At 36.9% G+C, this 14,015-nt stretch overlaps 1 protein-coding gene across 2 annotated transcripts in view; it reads right to left on the bottom strand.

The window, feature by feature from the left end:
* The window catches only part of LOC109241242 (probable E3 ubiquitin ligase SUD1), a 14,396-nt gene extending 2,215 nt beyond the window's left edge, over positions 1-12,181 (bottom strand). Inside the window, exons 1-8 of one of the 2 annotated variants that reach the window (XM_019407965.1) lie at positions 11,668-12,181; positions 5,004-5,693; positions 4,003-4,770; positions 3,703-3,914; positions 3,229-3,582; positions 707-864; positions 456-619; positions 224-370 (exon numbers count right to left, since the gene is read on the bottom strand). In XM_019407965.1, the coding sequence (XP_019263510.1) occupies positions 224-370; positions 456-619; positions 707-864; positions 3,229-3,582; positions 3,703-3,914; positions 4,003-4,770; positions 5,004-5,693; positions 11,668-12,015 (2,841 nt within the window). In that variant the 5' untranslated portion in view covers positions 12,016-12,181. Of the gene's footprint in view, positions 1-223; positions 371-455; positions 620-706; positions 868-3,228; positions 3,583-3,702; positions 3,915-4,002; positions 4,771-5,003; positions 5,694-11,667 lie in introns of both variants that reach the window. The other variant, XM_019407964.1, reaches the window with a different exon arrangement.
* Between the last annotated feature and the right edge of the window lie 1,834 nt (positions 12,182-14,015).

The following is a 14,015-nucleotide window of genomic DNA, read 5'->3' as shown; positions in this document are numbered from 1 at the left end:
CCTACCCCCCCCCAAAAAAAAAAAAGATCTTTTGAAGAGGTTACAAGATACCACAAAAAGGCAAAGGACATGCTCCAGGACAAATGCGTGTAACACCAAAGATTCAGATTCAGTGAGGAATTAAGAACAAAGATTCAAGCCCTGCCTATCAACTAGTGTAGATAAACATGTAAAACCAAAAGCTCATAATGCAACTAGAGTAGATAAACTATATGACACTTACCAGCCTTGTCCAGATCTTTAGAAAGATTAGTCCTAAAGCCCAATCCTGATAAAGAAGGAAGACTGGGCTTTCGTCAATGGGAACTCGCATTGGCACAATGACCAGAAGTTCAAAAAGCAGCCCAATTAACACAGGGATGATAAGAATCTGGTAAAAGAACCAGCAAAACAATTAACATTATGAAAAAAGAATTCAGGATGCAAGTACTGAACCAAAATGAAAGGTGCCATACCCATATTGACAATAGTGCAGAACTCTTCAGAACAATGGCGCACCATTTCAAAATTTGGTTCATCAAAACTGTAACTCTCCTAGTCCTAATTTGATCAATTGAATACCTCACTCCAGCAATCGCAGTCCATATGGCATAACTTCCAATTACAAATGCATACAAATCTGAAAAGTCAAAATAACAAAAAGGTCAGCATTTTCATTGTCCAGGTGAAGAGCAGAAACCAACTTGGACTTGATTGACAGCAATACCATTGCACTTGATTCCATGTGTAATTGGAAGCAGTGGGAGGGAATTGAAGAGCGCACGTCCAAGTGAAATCGGTACAATTATGAGGGCAGAATTAAAGAGGAGGAGAGTCATCCAAGCCACTACCAACAACAGCACGATACGGAGCACAAAGGCGTACCTGCTAAAGAATGTTCCAAACATCATAAGACTCTTGCTAAAAGTTTTTTTGAGGAATTTAGACAGAGTATCACTATTTATGACTTAAATCACTTGATGCTACAGAAACTAGCAACATGATGATTGAACGTTATAAGCAGTGTGACACAGTTAGGTCCAACAAAACAAAAGTAACAAGCAAAGGGAAGTTGGTCGCATATGGGAGTCCAGATGAAAAAATGAAGAACAAAAGGAAGGCCCTAAGGATCAAACTTTTTTGTTTAGAAAAATCACCCTAGCCCTGACAAATATCATGACCCAAAAAAGGAAAACTATTTACCTACTCCAGGGATAAAAAATGTGTGAGACCTTCCCAAATAGAATGAATATGACAATCATGTAGGAAAAAAACCCAAATATAAGAAACAGCGAACAAACAGGAGACTTAATCACACCACCATGCAACAACAACAACTACCCAGTAAAATCCCACAAAGTGGGGTCTGGGGAGGGTAATGTGTACGCAGACCTTACCCCTACCCCGATAGGGCAGAGAGGCTGTTTCCCATAGACCCTCGGCTCAGAAAGACGGAAATAAAAAACAAAAAAAGACAATTCATTAGTAACTCCAGTAGAAACCGTAATAGTAACAGAAACATAACAACCAAAAGATGAATGACATGCAATAACAGTGACCAGAATCTAAGGCCCGGCGCTAAGATAAACAGCAAGGATGGTGTGGATTCAACATAAACTGCAAGTCATCTAAGATCAACCTAATCCAACCCCGCCTCACCCCGGTATGAAGGAAAGCTCTACTACCCCCTAACCTAAAATCCTAATGCTTGACCTCCAGACCTTCCTATCAAGGGCCATGTCCTCGAAAATCCGCAGTAGTACCATGTCCTGCCTGATCATCTCTCCCCAATACTTCTTAGGCCTCCCTCTACCTTTTCTCGTACCCACCACGGCCAACCACTCACACCTCTTCACCGGGGCATCAAGGCTTCTCCTCTGCACGTGCCCGAACCATCTGAGCCTCGCTTCCCGCATCTTGTCATCCACAGGGGCCACGCCCACCTTCTTCCGAATATCTTCATTCCTAATCTTGTCTATCCTAGTGTGCCCGCACATCCACCTCAGCATCCGCATTTCTGCTACCTTCATACTATGGATATGGGAATTCTTAACCGGCCAACACTTTGCCCCATACAACATGGCCGGTCTAACAACAGCTCTATAAAACTTCCCTTTGAGTATCGGTGGCACTTTCTTGTCACACAAGACTCCATATGCAAGCCTCCATTTCATCCAGCCCGCCCCTATACGGTGAGTGACGTCCTCGTCGATCTCTCCGTCCCCCTGAATCTACGACCCAAGGTACTTGAAGCTATCTCTCTTGGGGATGACCTGTGATCCAAGCCTCACGCCCCTGCCTACTTCCCTCGACTCAGCGCTAAACTTGCACTCCAGGTACTCTGTCTTAGACCTGCTCAATTTGAAACCCTTAGACTCGAGAATCTGTCTCCGCACCTCCAATCTCTCGTTAACACCGACCCTCGTCTCATCAATTAGAACTATGTCATCGGCAAATAACATACACCATGACACATCCCCTTGAATATGGTGTGTCAATGCATCCATCACCAAGGCAAATAAGAACGGGCTAAGCGCAGAGCCTTGGTGTAATCCCATAACAACCGGGAAATGCTCCGAGTCACCTCCCACAGTCCTAATCACACCACCATGATTTATGCTTAAATAATGAGTCCAGATACCACAATAATCCCTTTGTGGAACTAATTGCGGCAGTCACCAGTATACCACAGTCCACAACAAACACTAGTCTATATACAATTGCCAAATGTACTATGAAGATTACCGTTAATGAAGCTCATCTCGGAGTGTTTTTTCTTTTGATTTGCATCACATTTGGAGAGAGGCTAGTTAATACTCCACTTCACTTCCAATCTATATGACATCTTTTCTGATTTGTGAAGCCAAAATGTTTGACACTGTTACCTGATAATATTATTTATTCTCTAAAACTTTCGGAGTTTTTAAGAATTCGAAGTTCACTTTACTATGCACATATTAAACTTTAAAGTGATGTTTTACCAATCAACCTAACAACCATCCTTTCAATATTTTCTACTACAATTCTAGGAATCTTTGTCCAACCAGACACTAAATGAGACAGAAGAAAGAGGACACTCATAGAAAAACAAAAAAGAGCTTAATGTTCATCATCTCCTGAAGCAAGCCTGCACTAAATGGCTTTAAACATACTAGTGAAGTGACTCAATTTGCCAACATAAGAAATGTTTAATCTGTTCATTGTCCAATAAAAACAGGATTAGTCATTGTGGAGCATAGTTTAACTTACTCGGTATCCGCTTGCTCGTCAGTGTCATAGTCTTCCACAAAGTTAGTATTAGCTGCTGCATGCCTAGCTCTGTTATCAGGAGCAAACCCTGCCAAGGCCCGATCTGGTACACCATGTGCGGCTTGAAACCACTCCACCCTTCCTTGGTCGCCGTTCCCATTCTCTTGTCCACCATTATCCTCAGGTCGGGGAAGTAAGAAATCAGTAAGACCAAGAGCCCAGCCCACTGCAGTAAACCAATAGCGGAGCAGAGACTTGATTGTTGTACGCAGCTTAAAATGCTCAATTGCAAAGGGAATACAGATTTGGAAGAGAAGCATGTCGGCAGGTATTTCAGTAAATGGATCAGATACACTGCGAAGAGAATAACAGTTTTGTAAGTTCACCAAAGGGATGAAAGCTCAAAAATCGAATTCACATATCACATAAATATTGAAACCAAAATCAATTGGGATAGACAGGAAACAATCTTACGAGATATCTAGTGGGAAAATGGATGGAGCCATTCGCATGGCAAGTTTGACAGGCAGATACACGAGCATCACTATTAAGCTTCCATAGACTGCAACTGACAAAAGAACTCGACGAGCATGCTTATGTACAGGATCATCGATCAAATCCCGGAATGGGTTGTAATTGGGGTCTGCCGGATCTCGAAGAAAGTAAAGCACTCCATTACGCAGGACCTATAAAAAGAGTGAGGATAATTAATAAAAGAAAACAATTCGAGATAGAGGTGGGCTGGAGACACAGTAAGTCTAATTGGAAATTTACCCCTCGAAGAAGGCTAACAAAGATACTTATTTGTAGCATGTAAACAATCCCTACAACCCAATGAACTAATGAGCTTGCCAATGGAGATACTGAAAAGAATTCCACTCTTTGCGTGATCGACTTCCCAAACATTCTAATGGTGCAAACATCCAGCCACCATCCACACATCAAAGGGAAAACCCCAAGTTCAATGACAAGGAGGAAAGCAACCTTAATCATAGTCATCAGATGCCTCATAGCTGCTACAAATTGTCTAAAGAGAGAGGGAATGGTTTCTGCAATGGAAGCAATACCATAGAATCTCCCCAACGTCAAAGGCTCTCCCCTGGTGTACCGGATTAAAGCAACTATCCCGAGGTAAAAGAAGACCAGAGAAAATATAAACATGTAGCCAACGGCAAGAGTTGTAACATCAGACAGCCGGGATGTTCCAACAGCTGACCCTTTCAAAAGATCAGCAGACACTGTTGTACTGAGGTTGTTTGCCGGCTCAGTCAATCCAGTGGCATTTGCTTTTAACATTTCTGTGGCTTGACCAAGCAAACTGCTCTCTTCGTTAGCAGGAGTTAAGTTTGCAACAGCAGTCCACGCACTATCCAGAGTAATATTGGCCAAGGAAAGTGCTGTTTCAGCAAGTGGCATAACAGTGGACAATACTGGATTGCTTGCAGAGGACAAAAGCCAAGACAAATAATAGAGTATAATTCGTCCTAATGAAAAGGGAACAAAGATCACCACTCCAAGAAATATCATATTACTCGCAAGAACCTGCACAGAACAAGGAAAACCATCACATATCAGTTAATTACTCATGTTCTGCTTGCAGACATGAGAATGCGGTCTTTTGCAGAACGAGAGCTTAGAGAGTTAAATCATTATCATAGAGACAAATATTCACCAATCCGGGTAAGAGTATACTTAATGACTACAGTTTTTCAGTTTTCACAGTAGAAAAGAAAGGCCAAGCATGTGAAAGGTGGCAAGTGAGAACAAGAACATACAGTAAATGCATTTTCAACGAGATGAAACACAGGACCCTGCATGCCTACAAGCTCATCAAAAGGGACATCCTCTGCCCCATCAGCATCATCCAAACCATCAAACATCTGTTCGACATGAGCTTCAAGCCTTGCTGCCTGCATCTCCCAACGGGCCGCAACATTTTCTGCATTTCTCCGGATTATCTGGCCAGCTCCAGCAATCCCCTGTACACCATTAGCATCTTCCCCGTTTCCATCAGCAAAATTTCTGTTAGCTGGAACAGCAGGTCTTCTTGGAGCACGGGCAGCATTTCTGTCCCCATCATCTTCCCTGTCAGCTTCCTGTCCCCCAAGTTCGCGCAAATGCCTGAAGTAATCCCTTAATGAAGTTGCCCCAAGAAAGATGAAAACAATGCTAGCAGAGAGCAGAAACCCATGGAGACAGTCGGTAAGAATAATGGTTGTGGATAAGTGACCCAAGAAGAGTCTCTGTGCTTCTCCAAAACTTCTAACAAAAGCCAACCGCCATATCCAGAATGTAATGAAAGGTATTATGATGAGCCATACAGAAAGCACAAAGCTAAGACGCAGGAAGAATTGCAGGACATGGCAGGCTTTCATTGCCATCCCAACCACAAACTCTTGAAAAGGGAGCCTAGCCGGAGCATTCTCAGCATAAACTGGCGAAAACGAGAATGCATGTTTGCATACCTACGTTAAAATAAAGGAAATTAGTCAGATTCCACCAATAGAGGGATGACCTTAGGTGAGAAAACAAGCAATCTTTCAATAGCTATGTGATGCAGTATCCAACCACAATCGTGTGTAGAATCGTTTATGGTCAATTTTAAGTCTAAGTGCTTTTCTAATGGCAGAATACCTAAAACCCCCCCTAAATTTGACACGGATTATTAGTTACACCCCTAAACTATTCATGGTCTTAATTACCCCCCCGAACTTGAGCTTCTGAGAGTCATTACCTTTCTGAACACGGATGTGGCAAAGAGTGTGAGTGCATTCTCTTTTTGAGCGCGTGAGAGTGAAGAAAAATTGAAAATTCAGCTTCCAAGTAGGTTATTTTTTAACTTTTAATTGTCATATAGTCATATATAATGATTTATTTGTTACAACTATGTATTTCTTCTTGCTTCATCTTAACATATCATGTGGACTTTAATCTAACTTTTATTATTTTAATTATTTCCATAGATATAATGTCTATTTGTTCCAACTGCATATATTTTTATTTTTTGGGCCAAATTTGTAAAAGTTTGGTTGGAACTCCATCATTTTAGCCAAATAGAAAACTTATAGCAAAAATAATGGAGTACTACTAGTGTACTTCCTGTCAATTTTTCTTTAGATATAATGTCTATCTATAATATATTAAAAGCACGAAGGCCCTAAGCGAAATGTCGTTCGCCTTTTTTACCCTTTAAAAATAGGTTTTATATTGGACAAAATTGTAATTTAAGTTTCTTTCCTAATATTTAGAACTTTAAATTCAATTAGATTTAGTTATTAACTATTTTCCTTATTGACCTACGCAAAAAATCCTATTATTTAGGGAGGAGTTTGTGGAGGTTGCTATACATGTTATAAAATAGAGAGTTTTCAATTGTTTCCAATAATAAATACACGTTAAGATATAATTCTCTTTACTCTAAATTAAAACACATGAAATAGTAGTACATTTAACAACCTCGAAGCACAATTATATAACATGGAACATAATTTTTAATGCTTTTATTTATCTGAAGTTAATTCTTTTCGTATAGTGTGATTTTGTTTTATGTTGTACATCATCAATTGCATCACATGTGCTAAGATGATTGGATTTTGAGGCCACATTAAGGTTGTACGACAAAATTATTTTCTGTTCATAGTTTTTCTACTAAAACTATAATTACATTAAATGGTTAAACTTGAGATGGACTAATATTAAGAATTCAAATTGACAAAAAAAAAAACTCTTTAATATTGAGAACAAATATTAAGTATAATAAGTAATTAGCAAAAATCAATTCAGTTATTTACTAAGTTCATCTTATAAGTAAAAACAATTTTAAAGTACACTCTTAGGATATATAATTTGTTTCTAAAAGAATAGCACTGCGATAAAAGAAATCGTAATATGATATTAATATCCAAAATAGTTAAAAATGCAAAACTCTAAGGAAAACATAAATGGAATACACGGGCAAAGCGCGTACCCTAAAGTTGCCTTAGTGAAATGTTCGTTTTTTTTACCCTTTAAAAATAGATTTCATATTAAACAAAATACTAACTTGATTATTTTTCTAATATTTAGCACTTCAAAATCAACTAATATTCTGCTTATTAAATCTTTTCTTATTTGGATCATGTCAAAATTCCTAATATTTAGGACTTTAAATTTAATAAAAATTTATTTTATATAAAAAACTTCCTTATTTGACCAACTTTTATATCCTTACGCATGGACTTAAATTTTTTTTTTTTTTTGGAGTTTAATACGTGGCACTTAAATTTTTTCATGTTCTTAGATTCTTTCCCCAAATATTACCGATAATAGAATACCTAAAAATAATTGGAAATTAGCAATGCATGTTCTTTTTCGTTTTGACTTTTTAAGAGTTAATTTTAATTCTAAGTATAAACTTTTAGAAGTTTAAACTAACATGGTAATATTAATTTAAAAAATAAATCGAGCTACAACCATACTATGTAAAATTATAACTACAATTATTATTTAATATTTTGATGAACTAATATATTTGGAACTTTAAAACAACTACATAGTTTTTATTTTTTTCACAGGAAGAGGTCCACTTAACTTACATATAATTTTAATGAACTTCGAGTGAGACAAAGAAAAAACCCTATGTAATTAGGTTACAAAGAACAAATTCCATCACCATGCTTAAAAAGACATATAAACATCAAAGAAAAAGGTTTTAATATTAGACTCAAATCCGAGAAAAGAGAGAAAAACAACGAAAAATCCAGAGCACATTTTTAAACTTTTAGTCTCTTTTGTTATAAAAGTAGATTAATTGTATTATTTTAACATATAATATTTATTTTAGAATCTTGATAAATTAAAATTAGATTTTATCATTTTATCTCCAGAAAAATAAAAAACGGATTGATTCTTGTAATAATTCACATAAAATTTTTATACTCCATTTTATATCTACTGAAAGAGTGTCCACTCTCTTTTATTTTAATAAAAACATATTTTTTTGTATAATGATATTATGAATATAGAATTTTTAAAGAGATGTTAGATGAGATATAATAACATAATATATTTGTATTTTATATAATAAAAAATCTATTAACCACAAAATATTATACAACTAATTCAACTAAATTCATCATCTTTGCATGCTCAGAAGATATTAAATTCACAATTATTGTGTCAATTTAATAATTCTTATTTTTATGATTTAAATTAATATTTNATTTAATAATTCTTATTTTTCTGGTTTAGATTAATATTTGATTTTTCAATTGTTATTTTCAACAATTTCTTCTTCTTGTATACGTTTATAATGATTAACGAAATGCACACGTGCAAAGCACGTACACTAAAACTAGTTTTTTTTAATTGTGTATGCCAATAAAAAAATGGCTACAACTCCATTATTTTTTACAAAATAAAAAGGTATAACCAAAATAATGAACTTGCAATTGTACACTCTTTTTATTTCTTCTTTTGATGCAATGAATTTATTTCAACTGTGTATTTTTACTTTTTCCGGTCATATCTGTAAAAAAAAAATATATATATATATTTATATATATATTTAGAGCTCCATAATCCAAAATATTAAAAACCAAACTATGTATTGTTGACATCTTTTTAGATGCCTTGACTATTTATTTCAACTATATAAATCTTTATTTTTAGGTCAAATTCAAAAAACAATAACTAAAAGTTTATTATTTTTAGCCAAATAAAAAAAATAGCCTAAATAAAGTAGTTGTAGCCAAGTTTTATCATAAATTTTATTCGAAACGGATTGTCTAAAAGAGCAACACACTTAAAAAGGTATAAAATATATTTTATTTTTCAAAAAATGCCACATGGACAGCAAAATCCACGTGGCAAGCGAGTGCATGCCACTTTCCTAGGATGAGATCATCCAAGGGGGTAACATCTATCGAATAACTAAGTATAGGGGGTAATTAAGACCACATATAGTTCAAGGATGTAACCAATAATACGTGCCAAGTTTAGGGGGGTTTAAGGTATTTTGCCTTTTCTAATCATATGCATTTCGAGAAGTCAGAAAATTATATATTGCTCATATTCATTTAAAAGTATGACTATAAAATTCAAAAACAACTTTTAACGGTGAGAACAAACACTATGCGTCAGTCCAAAACTAGGTCGGCTATAAGAATCATCATTATCCATCTCACTCCATACGGACTTGAATCATCCCAATTTCCAATAATGTGGGGTTATTTAATACTAGAAAATCATTATATTTTCTATTTAACATACAAATTTCTAATAGACTGAAACAACTCCTACCAACACTGAATCTAATGTAAACACACCATCAAGACTAAGCCTTACACCCGATCAGTTGTTATCACCAATATGGATCTTTACGCTTCTATTATGTTGAATTTTCTTGCTAAATCTTACATACATCCCGAGAGATTGTAGGTTTTCTAATACTACTTCAGTCCCTGTGATTTTGGTCTATCTTGTCCCCTTTTAAATCCGTAAATCATCCTTGATTCACACCCTACGAACCGAAGGATATGGAAGTCTATATAGGACACGACTATATGTTTGTTACTTGCACATTCTGTCAGAGATGATCTTGTTTAATCTTGTATGATTGTACATCCATGTTAACTTCTGCATTTTTACAACACTTGGACCTTAAAATCCCATTATTCACTCCCATATAACATTATTGGTCTTATAACCATTTTACAGTAAGTAAACTCCAATCATATGGCATTCCCGTAACACTCCTACATTTCAATCATCTACCGTAATTCTATAGCTAAAATCTCATCTAGCATACTAGAGCAGCTTAAATATCTAAATTGCCAACATATAGGCACCACAATTCCATCTAATCTGACCTCAATTTCATCTTTCTTATGTTGGCTAAACTTGCAGTTTATATATTCTATCACTTCTACCCTTATTCTCTAGAGTACTTCTCAGCGTTTCAAGTTATTCATTGACACCCTCACTGGTTTCATCAAAAACACAATGTCATTTGCAAATAGTATTCACCATGGGATCTCATCTTGCAAACTATCTTTGGCTCATCCATTACTAGGATAAACAAGTATAGGCTCAATGCAGATCCTTGACATAAGCTCACGTTAATAAAAATCTAATATGTATCTTCTAACAATGTTCTCTCACTTATGATAGCTCATCTTGCATATCATTTATGGTATTTATATAGTTGATATGACTCCATCTTCCTCAACAACCACCAAAAGATTTTTTTGACGCTCAATCATACAATTTCATCACTCTTGTAGTGCGTCCCTAAATCAACCAACGCTGTCACTTTTTAGAAACTTTCATCACATGACTACTCCTCTCTACTCCTCTGGAGTAGGGGTAAGGTCTGCGTACACACTACCCTCCCAGACCCCACAGGCCACATGTTGGATCTCACTGGGTGGTTGTTGTTGTTGTTTCATCACATGACTCATAAGTTCAATTCTATGAGATAAGTACAAACTCCTAAATCAAGGTCAATTCTACAAGATAAGTACAAATTCCTAAATCAAGGCTCTATCACTCTCTAGAAAGTTTCATCACATGACTTAGTTCAATTCTACGAGGTAAGTACAAACTAATTGCAAGATTATTTTTTTGAGGTGAAACTAATTGCAAGAATTTTAGTACTCGATTTTGAGACTATATTTGATAATAACATGTTTGACAGCCTGGCACTCATATTAATAGCCTGGCATACAAACAATATTACAAACATTACTTACTGTATCTCAATAAAAGAACAATATCGCACCCTTAATATTATCCGTGACCAACCATTATATAAACTGGTCATATTCACGTACAAATGTAATTCTCGTTATGGTACTCCCCACCACCACCCCAATTTCACCTTAGCATTATGCCAGATGTGAGATGACTCCTAAAAGTATAATACATGAATATTAGAATGTCCTAATAGAATGATCCTACAACCCTATAAAGGGCAAGAAGATGTGGCTTTGTTTTGCGATAAAGGGGACAAGAAAAGCAAGTAAACTATAAGAAGTGCGTCAATAATGTGAAAATCCTATTTATACCTTGAAAAAGAAGAGAGATAAATCTACAAGTACGCAAAGAAGATTCCGAACACACCAACAAAATTAAATATTGAAAAGGAAATTGTGCGGATTAAGTGAAAGATCTAATAGTAGCTATAAGCAAGCCATTTTTTAAAAGGGTAGCTACCAAACCATGAATTACTAGTTATTACCCTATTAAAATTGAGCTTTCAAAGCTGCACTAAGAAGAACTTCCAAAACTGATAAGAAATTTTTACTTTCAATAAGCAAAACAATCCCTATACCGCACTAAATATTTAACTAAAAGCTTAAACCTTTTTAAAGAAAGATCTCACAATCTTCAAATTGAATAACAATAGTGCTTAATTTAACCTAAAAGAACAAATTTTGCAAAAAAAAAAAAAAAACAAACCTCGCATTGGCGAGCGTTACTGTGATTAAGCCATTGAAGTAAGCAATCCTGGTGAACAAACTTTATGCTACCACTGCAAGCACAAGGATACCGCAGGGGATTATCGGCCTCGCCAGGGTTTCGACAGATCCGACAAACGTCCTCTTCTTCTTCGTCGTCATCATACCTGCTCGTAGCCATAGAATTGGAATCCTTACCAGTCACCTGCGCCGGAGACAACGCAACTGAACCCGAGGAAGAAGACAGGGATGAAGACGAATTGATCGCATCAACGGAGGAGGAGCGTTCCGCCGGAGCAATTCCCTCGGCGCCGTTACTAGACGCCGGAACCGCCGTTGCGAACTCCATAAGCGAATAATCTCCTTCGGTTTCCTAGGGTTTCTTTGAGATTGTGACGAATTAAAGGAACTGTGTTTGGTTTAGAAGAGGATGAAGGATCGTGGACGAAGGGAGAACGTCGGTTGTGTCTGATTACGGTTTTGTCCCTCGATATTTATATTTACGCGTCTGCTTATTTTTCTTTTGATTTTTGGTTGATGATAACGAGGATTTCGCATTTATATTAGTCGGCGAGGAGTTTGGTATATTACGCGGGAGAAAGTTATTGGTCAATATTGCGTTGGACAATGAACAAGTGGGACCTGATAGAATTATATTTGATTTTTTATTACATGGACTTAAATTTTCATGTTTCAAGTTTTAAGGCAGACGTCGTTTTTTTTTTGTTTTTTTTTGTTTTTTTAGGCAGACGAATGACGCGATCCAAATATATTGAGTAATAGGTGTAAATTAAAATGGATAATGCACATTTAAGTCATTAAATCAATACTTTTTTTTGTTTTACTATTTTAGGTGCAAATATTGTCGTCATTTAAACTGAGTGCCAAAGAAACATTATCTGAATTCTTTTTCTTACATTATTATGTCCCTCTCCAAAAAACGGATAACAATTGAATTTATACTGTGGTTTTAAGGAAACGTAATTTTACTTGGTACAAACTGAGAAAATAAGTAAATTTATATTAAATTTAACTGAAAATAGGAATAAAGCAAACCAAACGAGATATGCAGCTTTTGTCCTCGAGATAGGTTACCCTCGAACCAAACTAACGAGCAAAGTGATATATGAAATAAATAACGGAGTACTGAGAGTCTAAAGAGCTTAGAGTATAGTATATTGCTTTGTATGGTGTGAATATGTTGTATATTATAAATGGTCAGACCCCCTTTATATAGTAGGGGAGTCCTACCTTTTGTACAATTCTAAATACAGTAAGAAATCTCATGATTAACTAATTAATCGGCCTCTTTTTGATACAACAACATACCCAGTAAAGTCCCACTAGTGGGGTCTGGGGAGGGTAGGATGTACGCAGACCTTACCCCTACCTCGGAAGGGTAGAGAGGCTATTTCCGGGAGACCCTCGGCTCAACAAAAGAGATAATAATATCAGAAAAGAAACGAAAGAAGAGATATGTAACAACAAAAGAAGCAAGAGAAGTAATAATAATATCTTAAAAGCCAAATAGTGAAAGGGAGTGCAATAATACAATCGTATGCAAAATAACAAAATAGTGTGAACACAACATAGACCGCTACCAGACATAGGCAAAACTCTATCAGACTACCCGGTACAAAGAGGGAAAAACTATGAACTACCCCCTAGCCTACAACCCTAATGCTCGACCTCCACACGTTCCTATCAAGAGTCATGTCCTCGGAAATCTGAAGTCGCGCCCTGATCACCTCGCCCCAATTCTTCTTAGATCGCCCTCTACCTCTTCTCGTACCTGCCAAAGCCAACCGCTCGCACCTCCTAACCGGGGAATCTATGGTTCTCCACCGCACGTTTCCAAACCACCTAAGTCTCGCTTCCCGCATCTTGTCGTCCACGAGAGAAACGCCCACCTTCTCCCGAATATCTTCATTCCTTATCTTATCCAGTTTAGTATGCTCGCACATCCATCTCAACATCCTCATCTCGGCTACTTTCATCTTTTGGATATGTGAATTCTTAACTGGCCGACACTCAGCCCCATATAACATAGCCAGCCTAACCACCGCTCTCTGTAGAACTTACCTTTGAGTTTCGGTGGTACCCTCTTGTCACACAGGACTCCAGATGCTAACCGCCATTTCATCCACCCCACCCCAATGCGGTGTGTGACATCCCCGTCAATCTCCCCATCTCCCTAGATAATAGACCTAGGTACTTGAAACTTTCTCTCTTGGGGATGACTTGTGAGTCGAGCCTCACCACCCTGTCCGCTTCCCCCGACACGCCGCTGAACTTACACTCCAGATATTTCGTGTTGGTCCTACTCAACTTGAAACCTTTGGACTCCAG

The sequence above is a fragment of the Nicotiana attenuata genome, unplaced genomic scaffold (genome assembly GCF_001879085.1).
Source record: "Nicotiana attenuata strain UT unplaced genomic scaffold, NIATTr2, whole genome shotgun sequence".
In the NCBI taxonomy this organism is placed as follows: domain Eukaryota; kingdom Viridiplantae; phylum Streptophyta; class Magnoliopsida; order Solanales; family Solanaceae; genus Nicotiana; species Nicotiana attenuata.
The sequence above is the reverse complement of the archived record's forward strand: the minus strand, read 5'-3'. Positions and strand labels throughout refer to the sequence as shown.